At 46.5% G+C, this 16,196-nt stretch overlaps 1 protein-coding gene across 17 annotated transcripts in view; it reads right to left on the bottom strand.

Moving 5' to 3' along the window:
• Positions 1-16,196, bottom strand: part of KIF1B (kinesin family member 1B) — a 211,485-nt gene that overhangs the window by 37,881 nt on the left and 157,408 nt on the right. For 13 of the 17 annotated variants that reach the window (XM_063594801.1, XM_063594790.1, XM_063594798.1 and 10 more), the window contains 5 exons: positions 13,884-13,955; positions 11,219-11,340; positions 8,000-8,149; positions 7,419-7,611; positions 7,092-7,210 (listed from right to left, as the gene is read on the bottom strand). In XM_063594801.1, the coding sequence (XP_063450871.1) occupies positions 7,092-7,210; positions 7,419-7,611; positions 8,000-8,149; positions 11,219-11,340; positions 13,884-13,955 (656 nt within the window). Of the gene's footprint in view, positions 1-890; positions 5,941-7,091; positions 7,211-7,418; positions 7,612-7,999; positions 8,150-11,218; positions 11,341-13,883; positions 13,956-16,196 lie in introns of those variants that run through there. The other 4 variants (XM_034955099.3, XM_063594809.1, XM_063594804.1 and 1 more) reach the window with 1 other exon arrangement.

Here is a 16,196-nt window from a genome sequence, read left to right on the forward strand (position 1 = left end):
AGGCAGAGGTTGCAGTGAGCTGAGATGGTGCCATTGCACACCAGCATGGGTGACAAGAGTCAAACTCCGTCTCAAAAAAATAATTATAGGCTGGGCACGGTGGCTCAAGCCTGTAATCCTAGCACTTTGGGAGGCTGAGGCGGGTGGATCACAAGGTCAGGAGCTTGAGAGCAGCCTGGCCAACACAGTGAAACCCCTCTCTACTAAAAATAAAATCAGCCAGGTGTGATGGATGCCTGTAATCCCAGCTACTTGGGAGGCTGAGGCAGGGAGAATCGCTTGAACCCGGGAGGTGGAAAGTTGCAGTGAGCCGAGATCATGCCACTGTACTCCAGCCTGGACGACAGAGTGAGACTCCATCTCAAAATAAATAAATACATAAATAAAATAATAATAATAAAAAAAATACAAAAATTAGCCAGGCATGGTGGCGCACGCCTGTAATCCCAGCTACTCAGGAGGCTGAGGCAGGAGAATCGCTTGAACCCAGGAGGCAGAGGTTGCAGTGACCCGAGATCACATCACTGCACTCCAGCATGGGTGACAGAGCAAGACTCTGTCTCAAAAAGAAAAAAAAAAAAAGAGGCCAACACAACACTACAGAATTATTGGAAGGCATACAAGGAGGCTTCAGGAGAAAAACAACAAATCTTCTAGCTAAAATAACCACTTACATCTTTGGGAGAAAAGTACTTTCAAAGAAACAGCACCATATTAGCTTTCTTGGTTATATAAAAACCACGATTTTGAATATCAGAAAGGAACACTTAAGCAATGATATCATGACTTCTGTCTTAGAAAGGTATTATCTTTGCAAATCAAGAAAAGAAATCTTTGTGTAATTACCTTTCAAGGGGTGCAAGAATAAATGCACATCGAGAGCCTTCTGATGCACTGGCTGTACCTTTATTATTTTTACCTCGTTCACTAACAGCTCCGTGACGCAAGGTTACCACACACAGTTAGATAGTGTCTGCATTGCACATCTAAGGCTATACAGCAAAAGAATCAGAATTAGTACAAATACAAGAACTATATTTACAGTCTGTATACTCAAGCTCCAAACATCAGATAATATTTACAAAATAAAACATGAAAATGAAAATCCAAAATTAATGTACATTGTTGCTAATGTGCTCAACTCCTTCACGGGGGAGAGATCAGTTTGCAAAGTCTTGGTTCAAAAAGGCCACTTATGCATTATGGGTTTTGTTGTCATGTGTGAGGATGGTGACAAGAGACTTGAAATCTCAACAGACAGGTACTTTAGAGCCACAAAGTCTAAGACGATGCCTTAAATACAAGAAGGCTGAGGGACTCCTCAAGTGAGCTGATACCAGAATAGGCAGAATGAAAAAAAATGAACTTGAAGACATGAAGAACAACACACAACAGCCACGGTTTGGCAAGAGACCAACCTCAGCTCAGACTTTCCATCTGAGCACAGCCGTCTGGCTATGAGCTTTTTACTGAATTTTATAGCAACTCTGATTTCTTCCTTTAAATGACTGGAGGCTTTTTAAAGATCTTATGGGGCTCAAATACTAACTTCATAAATGGCCTTTTGAACAACAGCAGCAAATAATCTCTCAGCTGATATTTCAATTTACTAAGGAAGCACAAATTAAAACATTCCTGCTACACAGTCACGGTCTGGCCACACACTGGGGTGAATCACTGGCCCTGGTGAACAACTGTAGTGCACACAAGTTAGAGTCCTATGTAAACACATCCAGCAAACCTTCTGGGAGCAGCAGCAACATGAATCTTTTCTTTTTTTTTTTTGAGACGGAGTCCTGCTTTGTCACCCAGGCTGGAGTGCAATGGTGCAGTCTCAACTCACTGCAGCCTCCACCTCCCAGGTTCAAGCTATTCTCCTGCCTCAGCCTCCCAAGTAGCTGGGACTACAGGCACACGCCACCACGCCTGGCTACTTTTTGTATTTTTAGTAGAGACGGGGTTTCACCATGTTGGCCAGGCTGGTCTCAAACTCCTGACCTCAGGTGATCCACCTGCCTTGGCCTCCCAATGTGCTGGGATTACAGGCGTGAGCCACCACACCCGGTTGAATCTTTCAAGGGGCAGGTTAACAATCACATTTTAAAAAGGGAACCGAAAGGAAAACTGAAAGACCCAAGTCAAACAAGCCCTGATACTGTCCATTGGAACCCGAGCGGGACACAGCACAAGGGAAATGCAGAAAGAGTACCGATGAGTGTGCACACTGGAGAATCCTTTCTCTCCAATCCACTGTGCAAGTAAGTATAGCTGGATAAATATACATAGACCTGACAAAATTAAATATCCCTGTAAATTAGACAATAAGCAGCAGGCAACAAAGTCTTTGCTTTGGAATATGTGCCAGGAAAAGTCATCTTGTTTTTAGATGTCAAGAGACAGTTCACAATGACTTAGTTCCTTCATCTGAAATGAGCTGAAAAATCCATAAAAAATAGGAGAGTTGTCTGAAGTCTATGTGACTGAAGGGAAAAAATATATCATATAATAGTGGTTTCTTAGTTGGGAAACTCACTCCATTGCCCCTTGCCGTCAGCACGTTTAACAACGAGCTGGGGCTCAGGTGCCCGGCCACTGCCACAAGCACCCCTTGCCTGTGCTCCTGACTAGCGCATGGGCTGGCTGGCCCTGCACAGTCCTGGCCTGAGCGCTGACTGACTCCCAGGAGGGCACACAGACACAGAGAGGGTCTGAGCACTGATTTGGGGCTGGTGGTGAGGCCATATTTTGCTTTGACGGGAGAAAGGAGGATGAGAGACAGAGGAGGAGGTGATTAGTATTAACTAGCACTTATTTCTCTGAATTTGCCTAAGAATTCTCTTTCCTGCCTTTTAAAGTTTTTGCTTATTTAAAGGCGTGCTTTAAGAAAATACATAAAGGTAGTTTCCCTAAGGGCTATGTTTCTTAACTTTCCCGCCACAACAGCAACAACTAGAGCCTCATAAACAGTTCCTGCCACAAATCTCTCACAGCCTCACAGTGGGGATGGTTCTGTCGGGCAAGGGAGCACCCACCCTGGATGTGCTGGGGACCAGCAAAGGCTGTCTGCACCTGCCAGCCGCAGCAGGGGCGCCCCAGAGGGTGAAGAGCACGCAGGACACGACCACTCTGCTCCCTCTGGCTCCCTAAGAGGCCTTCTTATTCAGGCACGCTATGAACAGACAGTCCAGTTTGGCCTGTTCTAATGTCTGACGCTTCCAAAGCAAAGACTTTCCAAACCAGTTTTGTATGAGTTAGAAGAAAAACAAAAGTCATTTCAGTGTATCACATAATTTCACTCTCTCTCAGGCTTCCCACCGTCCTGTGTCACAGACATGGATCCTCTGTCACACTTTGTAACAGCAGCATCAATGACTTAATTTTAAAAGTGACCTTCAAATTCCATCTTCATTTCCCTGAAATTAGATTTGATTCCAGTCCAGGCAGCCATCTCTAAGCACCGACAGATCCTGCTGGTTTGAATAGAACCGGAAGGGCATGTTGTGTCCATCAGACAATGAAACTTCTAACTACATTAGAAAATCTCACATACCACTTAGAAAACAAATAACATCACAGTTAGTGACCTATGTTTTAACAGGAAGAAGAAAGTTAAAAAAAAAATCCGCCATAGAGTTTCCGCGGGTCACTTTTCAGGTACAGACGCAGCCTGTGATTCTATCCTTTCCTTTCTCTCTCCGTGATTCACTTTTCCACCTCTTCACAATGCAGTGATAAGGAGCGAAGCTGGGAGACCTGTTCTTCAGAGATGAGCCCAACCAGGAAGTGAGAAACAAGGTTGTGGATGATGACACAAGTCTCCCTAGCAACAACTCTGCAGAGGCGCGCAAGCCCCTGGCCTTTGCTGCATGAAGCGGGAAGTCATCCAGCTGCCTAACGCCTGAGAGTCAGCAACCTCAAGGCCGAGGACTCACCAAGTGGGAGTGAGCAGATACTTTCCTGAATGCCTGAGCAATGGTGAAACAGAGAGGTCTGAGCAAGGGAAGTAAAGGATGGTGTAAAACAATCCCAAGACAACTGGCAAAGCAACTGAAGTCACTGGAGGCTTTCTTTTTCCCCTCTCATCCTGGAAAACTTACTGGCAGCTGAAAGAGACAGACTTATCTTCTCTGATGATCTTGGAAGCCAGATGACCTGGTCTGTCAGAAGGAAAGAAGACTGTCCACAGTGAGCTTCCTCCTTTCTCCCTGGGCAGTGTTTCCACACCAGATGGAGAGGAGCAGGGAACACGCAACAAAGCCTGGGGCCCGGGCTCCCTGGACGCTCATCCGTGCCCCTAGGCATATTGTGTTTTGTTTGGAGTAGTGGTCACGGTTAGTTTTAATCCTGGGATCCAGAAAGCAAAGCCTGCCACATTTGCTTATTTATGAGTATAGAGAGCATCACTGAAAGCATCTTCAACCTGACAAACATCAATGAAAACAACTGCTGGATTCAGAGGGAGACTTCCAGGTTTATGCCTGAAAGCTATATTTCTTTGATCAAAGGGAGCTGTAACAATCACAAGGTCACTACCCAGCATTATTTATTTATTTTTTTTTCTGAGACAGAGTCTTGCTCTGTCACCCAGGCTGGAGTGCAATAGCGCGATCTTGGCTCACTGCAACCTCTGCCTCCTGGGTTCAAGCAGTTCTCCTGCCTCAGGCTCCCAAGCAGCTGGAATTACAGGCATGTGCCACCATACCCGACTAATTTTGTATTTTTAGTAGAGACGGGGTTTCATCATATTGGCCAGGCTGGTCTTGAACTCCTCATCTCGTGATCTGCCCGCCTCGGCCTCCCCAAGTGCTTGGATTACAGGCGTGAGCCACTGTGCCCCGCCTGCCCGGCATTATCTTAATCATAACAATGACCATCAAGTTTATCACCAGAAAGTGAAACACTCCCGCCTTGTGGAACATTTGTGTATGACGTGGCACTAATTCCAACTGTACCACCACCATCACTAATGCCAAAAGCAGAACTGAGACACTCCTAGAAAAGAGCTTCCCTCCCAACAGAGAAAAAACAGTGGGCAGGAATCCTGCTGTGAGGAGCTACAAGCATCCCACCGCCTGCTGCCATCACGGCCCACGGCCAAACCCTGGGGTCCCCTGAAGTCCACCAGAAGCATCCTTGGCATTTCCCTTCACACAAAGTCAAGAGCAGCCACTGTCCCAGGCCCACTGAAAAAGCCTCTCGTCTCCTCTCTACCAGTAAATAAAAATTCCATAATTATGCCGTAAAAAGCCCCAACTTTGACTCAGAATATAACTGTTGCAGTTCTATGCTCACTACCATCTTTTCCCTGAATGGAAATGCAGGGATTAGCCATGGCAAAAAGAGACAGAGGGGAAAAAAAGACTCTTTTTTTCCTCTCAGGTTCTAAAAAGGCCAGATGTCTCCTCCCTTAGTCTCTAAGCCACCCAAGAAAAATTAAAGTGATATCACAAACACAGAAAAGAAAAAAAAAGTATGTTGTCTTGAAAAACAACGGTGCCTGGTGACAGCAGCACAGACATCAGAGGTGGTCATGATGGGGACCTATCATACAAAAGGAAGCCAAAGTACACCCACAATAATTTGGAGATTCACCAGATCCCCTCAGAGTTTTTGTGTTTTTGTCTGTGTGTGTGTGTGTGTGTGTGTGTGTTTAAAAACATTTTTTCCTTTTGTTAGGCCACATGCTACTAACGAGATTCTCAGCACGAGAAAAAAGAAAAGAGTACAGAGCAATGGAGATGGGGAACGGGAGAGCTAGAAAAGTGCTGGACAAGGAGGGAGAAGTAGTTAAGCCACAGGATTACATACAAGAGTCACCGTCAAGAATCACAAAGAGAAATGAGAGGTAACGCTTTCTTTATCTCTCGAAGGCGAGTGAGGGCACTCGGCAGAGTCACTTAGTATTTCGACTGGCTTGGGCATCTGCGGGAAAGCTTTGACCTATGGGGGACAAACGGGGAGGTAGGATTAGAAGTCTGGGTACAAGTCTTGTCCCCTCACAGTCCTCTCCCTCTGAGGCTCCCTCTTGGAGCATCTTCCTATTTGGCACCGCAGGCCTAGTCCTCTAAGCCGTCTACTCCAGGACCCTGTGACACAAGCCCTCAGAACGTGAGGCTGAATCACAGGGCTGGAGGTTGGGAGACCATTAAGGTTCTCACTGTCCTCCCTTTACTCTCTCCCCTGAGCCCCATCTTTAGAACTCTTGAGAACAAAAAGACAAAGAAGGAAAATAATTGGTGCACATGTGTGACCAGAGTATCCCTGGTGGTTCAGAACATGACAATGCCTTACAAGATGCAGAGGCCTCATTACCACCCCACAACCAATTTACACTCCTGTCCTTCCTCTCTTTTAAATTTACTTTGAAAAATACTTCCTTTCAAGCCAGATGTGGTGGCTCACGCTTGTAATCCCAGCACTTTGGGAGGCCGAGGAGGGTGGATCACCTGAGGTCAGGAGTTCAAGACCAGCCTGGCCAACATGGTGAAACCCCATCTCTACTAAAAATACAAAAAAAAAAATTAGCTGGGTGTGGTGGCGGGCACCTGTAATCCTACTCAGGAGACTGAGGCAGGAGAATGGCTTGAACCTGGGAGGTGGAGGTTGCGGTGAGCCGATATCATGCCACTGCACTCCAGCCTGGGCCACACAAGAGCAAAACTCCATCTCAAAAAAAAAAAAAAAAAACAAGAAAAGAAAAAAGAAAAGAAAAATTCTTCCTTTCCTATTTATCCTGATATTCCTGAAGCCAAAAGCCAAAGAGAGAAAGAAAACACAGAACAACTTCTAGGCTGGGTGCAGTGGCTCACGCCTGTAATCCCAGCACTTTGGGAGGCTGAGGTGGGTGGATTACTTGAGGTCAGGAGTTTGAGACCAGCCTGGCCATTGTGGTAAAACCCCGTCTCTACAAAAAATACGAAAATTAGCCAGGCATGGTGGCACGTGCCTGTAGTCTCAGCTACTGGGGAGGCTGAGTCAGGAGAATCGCTTGAACCAGGGGGCGGAGGTTGCAGTGAGCCAAGACCAAGCCACTGCACTTCAGGGAGAAAGAGTGAGACTCCGTCTCAAAAACAACAAAAACAACTTCTTACCGTATTGTGCCAGCTAGAAGTGGGTTGAAGGCATACAACCAGTCGTTCATGTCTTTGTCATTGAGGGCCTGCAAAAGGACCCCACGGTGCTTTGTGCAGACAGCAAAGGTGTTTGGTGTCTGAAAGAAAAATGCAGGTAGACAAGAAAGTTACTACAGAGACAGCAATGGGGACTGCCTTGCCATATTCCCAAGGCATATAGCACTTCACAAAGGAAGTTCAAAACCAGAGAGAATGGGGAAATTTCACACCACGTAACAGAGAGTGCAGAAATCAAAAGAGAAGGGCACATGTGGCAATAAGAAACCAAGGCAGGGCAGGACGGACCTTCACCATGGCCTGCTGGTCCTCACTGTACTCCACCTGTGCTGTGGACAGGTTAATGATTCCACGCTCCACAGGGTCTTTGTCACTGTTATAGATGAAGACATAAGGCCGACGGACGACAACAAAATGTTTAGCCCAGTTACTGTAAAGAGGCTCCTTGAAATGAAGGTATCCTTTCTTAGAGACCACTGAGCTAAAAACGACAATATGACAAAAGTTAGTTTCTCACAAAAAGAAAATAATCGTGCTGAGGACCATCAAAATACGCCACACCTAGGCCAAGTCCTTAGATTCGATGAAACAGGCAAATGACCTATTTGGCCTAGAATCTTATCTGCCAAAGTAATACAGCAAAAGCGAAACCGTGCCATGGCAACATGCTGCGCCAGGGTGCAGATGCATTATGAGACCCAACTGGAGAAACCCAGGCTGGCCCTCTCACCCCAGACTCAACTTGCATCAGACTACAGTATAGATTGCATCAGACTACAGTACAGACCTCACAGGGAAGAGCTGGCCAGTCACTTCTTCCTGTGGATTTGTTTTTTATAGCTGGCATTCCTGCTCAATATAGTACTCACCTTGGTCTAATTTCTTCAATATCTGGAACAAGATTGAGAAATTCGTTTTTTCCTGCTCGGGCCAAATAGGGTGTTTCCACAGCTGGGACAATCTGAAACTGTTCAAATTCTGGGCAGGGACTAGAGGCCCGGGAATTGGCTTCTGGGGTCCTTTAAAATAGAGAGATTAGAAAGAAAAGGGTAACAAGAGAATCAGTTACAATCAAGGCATACTGAGTACTGTTTCACTGGGAGGAACACAATGCCCCTCCCTAAACCCCAGCTGCAAACTTGAGTTGCAGAGAGCTCAGCTGAGGAGACAAGCTGGCTTCAGAAAGTTAACTCTGCGTTCAACTGGTGTCATCCTTCTGAAGTTATGAAAGGAAATTGATCATTGATGGCCACTGGGTCACACAATCTCTCTGCCTATATTAAAGCCCTCTGAACACATTATCTGGAATATGAACTCTATTCCTTTATATGTTTCTTTTTAGTCCCATGGCCACACCAAAAGCGATGTTTCTCAAAGTGTGCTCCCAGCCAGCAGCATCAGCTTCACCTGGGAAACTGTTCAAAAACTCAAATTTTTAGACTCCAAGCCAGACCTACGGAACGAGAAACTCTGGGTGGGGTTGAGCCATGGGGGCTTCAACAAGCCTCCCAGGGGATGATGATGTACACTGAAGTCTCAGGGGCCCACTGCCTTAGAAAATGGCAGAAAAAGCAAACAAATGGGAAGACCCAGGGTTCCTGAACGGCTGTGCAGAGAAGACCTGCACCACTGACCTGGACCTGGACCAGCCCTCTTGACTACTGTGTGAGAAATAAATTCCTATACTCTGTATTGCTAGATATCTTTGTAGAGTAACATAGCATTGTATCTCACTAAATCTAAAAAGCCCATTTTAACTTTTTTTTCATACTTCATTCTTTTTTTTTTTTGAAATCAAGTTAGCCGGGTGCAGTGGCTCACACCTGTAATCCCAGCACTTTGGGAGGCCGAGGTAGGCAGATCACCTGAGGTCAGGAGTTTGAGACCAGCCTGACCAACATGGCGAAACCCTGTCTCTACTAAAAATACAAAAATTAGCTGGGCGTGGTGGCAGGCCCCTGTAATCCCAGCTACCCAGGAGGCTGAGGCACGAGAATTACTTGAACCCGGGAGGCAGAGGTTGCAGCACTCCAGCCTGGGCGACAGAGTGAGACTCTGTCTCAAAAAAAAAAAAAAAAAAAAGGCCGGGCGCAGTGGCTCACGCCTGTAATCCCAGCACTTTGGGAGGCTGAGGCTGGCAGATCATGAGGTCAGGAGACCAAGACCATCCTGGCTAACACGGTGAAACCCCATCTCTACTAAAAATACAAAAAATTAGCTGGGTGTGGCCGGGTGCAGTGGCTCACGCCTGTAATCCCAGCACTTTGGGAGGTCGAGGCGGGTGGATCATAAGGTCAGCAGTTTGAGACTAGCCTGACCAAAATGGTGAAACCCGATCTCTACTAAAAATAAAAAAAAAAAAATAGCTGGGCATGGTGGCGGGTGCCTGTAATCCCAGCTACTTTGGAGGCCGAGGCAGGAGAATCACTTGAAACTGGAAGGTGGAGGTTGCAGTGAGCCAAGATTGCGCCACTAGACTCTGGCCTGGGCAACGAGAGCAAAACTCCATCTCAAAAGTAAATAAATAAATAAAATAAAATAAAAAATAAGCTGGGTGTGGTGGCGGGCACCTGTAGTCCCAGCTACTCGGGAGGCTGAAGCAGGAGAATGGCGTGAACCTGGGAGGCGGAGCTTACAGTGAGCCGAGATTGCGCCGCTGCACGCCAGCTTGGGTGACAGAGCGAGTCTCGCTCTGTCACCCAAGCTGGCGTGCAGCGGCGCAATCTCGGCTCACTGCAACCTCCGCCTCCCAGGTTCAACCAATCTTCCTGCCTCAGCCTCCCCAGTAGCTGGGATTACAGGTACATGCCCCTATGCCTGGCTGATTTCTTGCTCTGTCACCCAGGCTGGAGTGCAATGGTGCAACCATGGCTCACTGCAGCCTCAACCTCCCGGGCTCAAGCAATCCTCCCATGTGAGCCTCCTGAGTAGCTGGAACCGCAGGCGCATGCCATCATGTCCAACTATTTTATTTATTTTTTGTAGAGATGGGGGTCTCCCTATGTTGCCCAGGCTGGTCTCAAACTTGTGGGCTGAAGCAATCCTCCCACCTCAGCCCCTGAAAGTGCTGGGATTACAGGTATGAGCCACTGCACTCAGCCACCATTTCTTAAATTGGGATTCATCTTATAATTGATGGCACGCTTAAGTTAGTTGTCAGTGCTTTTTCTTCTTCTCTTAGTGGCACAGAATAGTCCCTACAGTCTGTGGCATCCTAAATTTAATGAAATTACCTGGTTGTGTTATTTTCTCCAGCCACCTTTGCCTGTGTCAGTGTTGGTACAATAAGATAGACAGGTGGATAACCAGGTGAGCATAATTGATGGAGATGCACAAGAGGGTGTGTTGCAAAGAACGGATTATGATGATGAATCATGGACTCTAGACTACATTTGTCTTTTTTTAATTTTTTTTAGGGACAGGGTCTTGCTCTGTCGCCCAGGGTGGAATGCAGTGGTGCAATAATAAAACCTCACTGCAACCTTGAACTCCTGGATTCAAGCGATCCTCCCACTTCAGCCTCCCGAGTAGCTGGGACCACAGGCACAGACCACCACGCCTGGGTATCTTATTTATCTTTTGTAGAGACAGCATATCGCTATGTTGCCCAGCCTGGTCTCGAACTCCCAGCCTCAAGCAATCCTCCTGCCTTGGCATCCGAAAGTGCTGGGAGCCACCTCACCTGGCCTTGTCTTTATTTTTCTTACCTACATAATTTGCTGTGGAATCAAAATATTTTTTTCCAAAACAGTTTCAAAATATTTTTCCCGAGATAGCACTTCCTATGTCTGGTATTATGACTGGGGAGACAAGCAGGGGTAGGAATGGAGGATAAAACTAGCAGAAAGGGATGAAGAAGACAGTCATGATGAGTTGATGATGCAGAAGGTTAGTAAGCTATGATGTGAAGAGATGCCAGTAGCTAGCACCTCTCCAGTCACTGTGATAGCCAAAAAGGCTCCCACACATTTCCAAATGCTGCCTAGGGAGAAGGTGCTGCCTTCAGTCAAGAACCATTGAGCTAGAGGAAGGTTGACATTTACCTTGGTTCTTAGATTGACTTCTCTCAGTGAAATCTGGGTACTTACTTCTGATCCAGAGAGTTGCTCCTAGAGTCTACCAGAGAGGGACAGGTGGAGGAGGGAGTGAGGGTGGCACTGCTGAAACTGGACTCAGAGGGATCCCGTCCAATTGGAGAGATATCAGACAACTGGAAGCAAACCGAACACTACAAGTTACATTCAGCTGAAAAAAGCTGCCTCTACAATAACAATAGGGAGTTTCAACAACCAGAACCTCACTTTGATACATCTTGTTTCAGAAGGTCATTTAAGAAAACAAGCCTATACATAATTTATCAATAAATAAATACATAGGTAAAATTTTAAGAGACAAGGCCTTGCTCTATTGCCCAGGCTGGAGGGCAGTGATGCAATCCTAGCATCCTATGGCCTCCAACTCCCGGGCTCCAGCGATCCTCCTGTGCCCTGGCTTCCTGAGTACCTGGGACTACAAGCGTGTACCACCACAACTGGTGAAAATATTTTCAAAAAAGAAAAAAAACAAGCCTACAAATATTTTACGGCCTAAGTGCCACACTAAGAATCAAGACATTTATAAAAGGGGCAAGGTTGGTTTTTTATGTTCCTACTGCCCTCCTGCATTATTATTATTGTTGTCATTATTATTATTATTATTATTATTATTATTATTATTTTCTTTTTCGAGATAAGGTCTTGCTATGTCTACCAGGCTGTAGTGCAGTGGTGCGATGTTGGCTCACTGTAGCCTCAGCCTCCAGGACTCAAGTGATCCTCCCATCTCAGCTTCCTGAGTAGCTGGGACTACAGGTGTACACCACCACACCCAACTAATTTTTGTATTTTTTTTGTGGAGATGGGGTTTTTGTCATGTTGCCCAGGCTCGTCTTGAACTCTTGGCCTCAAGAGATCCATCGACCTTGACCTCCCAAGCTGGCAGGATTACAGATGTGAGCCACTGTCACTGGCCTCTCCTGCATTATCTTTATTTATTTATTTTTGGAGAGACGAAGTCTCGCTCTGTCACCCAGCCTGGAGTGCAGTGGTGCGATCTTGGCTCACCGCAACCTCCACCTCCCAGGTTCAAGCAATTCTGCCACAGCCTCCTGAGTAGCTGGGATTATAGGCATGTGCCACCACGCCCAGCTAATTTTGTATTTTTAGTAGAGACAGGGTTTCTCCATGTTGGTCAGGCTGGTCTCAAACTCCCAACCTCAGGTGATCCGCCCACCTCGGCCTCCCAAAGTGTTGGGATTACAGGCATGAGCCGCCATGCCTGGCCCATTATTTTGGGTTTTTTTTTGTTTTTTGTTTTCTTTTTGAGGCGGAGTTTCACTCTTGTTGCCCAGGCTGGAGTGCAATGGCACGATCTTGGCTCACCGCAACCTCCACCTCTCAGGTTCAAGCGATTCTCCTGCCTCAGCCTCCTGAGTAGCTGGTATTACAGGCATGCGCCACCATATCCGGCTAATTTTGTATTTTTAGTAGAGATGGGGTTTCTCCATGTTGGTCAGGCTGGTCGCAAACTCCCGACCTCAGGTGATCTTCCCGCCTTGGCCTCCCAAAGTGTTGGGATTACAGGCATGAGCCACCGCAGCCAGCCCCCCAGTCCGTTATTATTACGAGACAAAAAAAATACTGTCACACAGGTTGGGGTGCAATGGCACAATCATACCTCACTGCAGCCTCAAACTCCTGGGCTCAGGCAATCCTGCCTTGGCCTCCTGAGTAGCTAGGACTATAGGTGTGTACCACCACATTTGGCTAATTTTTCAAAATTTTTTTTGTAGAGATAGGGTATTTGTGCTATATTGCCCAGGCTGGTCTCAACCTATTGGCCTCAAGCGATCCCCTCATCTTGGCCTCCCAAAGTGCTGGGATTACAGGTATGCACCACCACACCCAGCCCCTGAATTAATATAAGTGGTATTACAGTGGTGCACCTTCCATGTACTAGGCATTGTTCTAATAATATGGCAGAGGATCTGCCTCCCTGGAGCTTAAGACAGACAATAAACCACTCAACAAACACTTTAAAAAGCATCAGGTAGTAATTAGTGCTATAGCAAAAAATAAAGCAGGAAAGAGGGGTAGGTAGAAAGTTTCAGACAGCTGTCAGATTTATTATCAGGTGTTAACAGAGTCGACTCACAGGAGGTGATAATGGAGTAGAAAAATGAAAGAGGTAAGGGAGCCAACCATGGCAATACCTGGAGAAAGGCAATTCCAGGCAAAGAAATAGTAGGTGTGCAAAGACCCCAAGGCAGGAATGAGCCGGGAGGGTTTAAGGTCAAGCTGACTAGAATTGAGTGAATAACACAGAAATTCTCTGAAGTGTTTGCTTCACTCTTTGTTGAAGTCAATAAAACTTTATGCCACCAGGAACCTCAGGGTTTCCTTGTACCCTGGCATAGAATAACATACCACCTCCCCATAGAATATTCTCCTCCAAAGGAGTCATGAAAAGGCCAAAATGTTTCCCATCTGATAATCACTCTAAGAGACACAAAGGAGTACTTTTATCTTCAGAAGTCAGTGTTCGGACTCTGAAAAATTAGAATGAATACCAGAGCAGTATGTCATAAATTTTCAAATACAATGCTATGCCCATGACAAGTTGCTTCAAAGCAGCAAAAACCAGGAATAGGTAATCTGGGCTGCTGTGGAGAAATCAGTTAACATACTGGCTAAAAATTACAGTCAGTGTGCTCACCTTACAGTCACTGATGCTGCCGTGCACCTGGCTGAATTCTCTGTTGAAAGTGTGGGTGAGAAGTTGCAGGCACTAAAGAAGAGAAAGAGAAGTGCAAGCTGAACATAAAATGTCAACAGCCAGGAGCCTTGGGATAGCTGACCACGTGGAGGCTCCTGAAGGGGTGAGTTCCCGGGGAGGGCATGGAAGCTCCACATCTCCTCTCCCTATGCATTCGTCCATCTGCCGTTCATTGGTCTCCTTTGCACTGTCCTTTCTAATAAATCAGTAAATTTAAAAACAAACAAACAAAAACCTCAATGACTAAATGAAGCCCTGGATACAAGGCAGGAGGGGAAATAACATGTCCTAAACCCACAGTGCAGCTCCGATGTTGCCCAAACAGCTCTAGAAATTAGAACTAAGTATATAGCAAGGGAAGTTCTATGTATGTCTAATAAAGATAAAGCAAGTGGCTTAAAAAAGCCTTTCTCAAGATTACCAAAGTGAATTACTAAAAACACCTTGGTTCTGGCTGGGTGTGATGGCTCATACCTGTAATCCCAGCACTTTGGGAGGCTGAGGCAGGTGGATCACGAGGTCAGGAGATCGAGATCATCCTGGCCAACATGGTGAAACCCCATCACTACTAAAAATAAAAAAATTAGCTGGGCGTCATGGTGGGCCCCTGTAATCCCAGCTACTCGGGAGGCTGAGGAAGGAGAATCACTTGAACCTGGGAAGTGGAGGTTGCAGTGAGCTGAGATCATACCACTGCACTCTAGCCTGGCAGCAGAGTAAGACTCCATCCCCTCTCCAAAAAACAAACAAACAAACAAAAAAAACACCTACAAAAAATGAGCTGGGCATGGTGGTGCACACCTGTAATCCCAGCTACTCAGAAGGCTAAGGCGGAAGAACCACTTGAACCTGGGAAGTGAAGGCTGCAGTGAGCCGAGATCGCGCCACTGCACTCCAGCGTGGGCCACAGAGCAAGACTCCATCTCAAAAAAAAAAAAAAAATTTAATAAAGATAAAAATAAAAAATAAAAACATCATAGTGATCTCTTGACCTCACAATCCGCCCACCTCAGCCTCCCAAAGTGCTGGGATTACGGGCGTGCGCCACCGCACCCAGCCACCTCTGCCTTCTTTAAAAACCGTTTATCTGGCTGGGCGTCCACACACCTGTAATCCTAGCACTTTGGGAGGCTGAGGCGGGTGGATCACCTGAGGTCAGGAGTTCAAGACCAGCCTGGCCAACATGGTGAAACTCCGTCTCTACTAAAAATACAAAAATTAGCCACGTGTGGTGGCACATGCCTGTACTCCAAGCTACTTGGGAGGCTGAGGAAGGAGAATCGCTTGAACCTGGGAAGTGGAGGTTGCAGTGAGCCAAGATCACGCCACTGCATCCCAGCCTGTGTGACAGGAGTGAGACTCCATCTCAAAAAAAATAAAAATTTAAAAAGCTTTTATCATTTCTCATCAGATTACTGTAATAAAGATAAAGAATTCTCCCTTCCTCAGCGTATCTCTTCACCATCAATCCATTCTCTTTATTGCTGCCAGAGAAATATATATTTTTTTTGAGATGCCGTCTCACTCTGTTGCCCAGGCTGGAGTGCAGTGGCGCGATCTCGGCTCACTGCAGCCTCCGCCTCCTGGGTTCAAGCGATTCTCCTGCCTCAGCCTCCTTAGTAGCTGGGACTACAGGCGCACGCCACCACGTTCGGCTAATTTTTGTATTTTTAGTAGACACAGGGTTTCACCATGTTGGCCAGGATGGTCTCAATCTCCTGACCTTGTGATCCACCCGCCTCGGCCTCTCAAAGTGGTGGGATTACAGGCGTGAGCCACCGCCCCTCGCCAGAAATCTTTCTAAAACACAAATACCTGTTTAACATATTTCTGCCTTGCTCCCATCATCCACTCTAAACTCTTCAGTGCAGTATACAAGATTCTTCACTCCACGCCTCCTGTTCCAGTCCCACGTGAATTCCCCAAGACTGATCATGCAGGACACCACTGCCTCCCTCCTGATCACGCAGGACACCGCTGCCTCCCTCCTGATCACGCAAGACACCGCTGCCTCCCTCCTGATCATGCAGGACACCACTGCCTCCCTCCTGATCACGCAGGTGTCAACACTGCTGCCTCCCTCCTGCGCATCCTTCCAAGGTCAGCTCATGAGCTCCCCACTATAGACACTTCTCCTCTGACTCCCATAGCATTTGAAACACACACCTCTATTATATGCTTGTGACCTAATATTCTGCAACCTTTATATTTTTTAATTTTTTAATTTCTTATTATTTTATTTTATTTTTTGAG

This window comes from Pan paniscus, chromosome 1, assembly GCF_029289425.2.
Source record: "Pan paniscus chromosome 1, NHGRI_mPanPan1-v2.0_pri, whole genome shotgun sequence".
NCBI classification, from domain to species: Eukaryota; Metazoa; Chordata; class Mammalia; order Primates; family Hominidae; genus Pan; species Pan paniscus.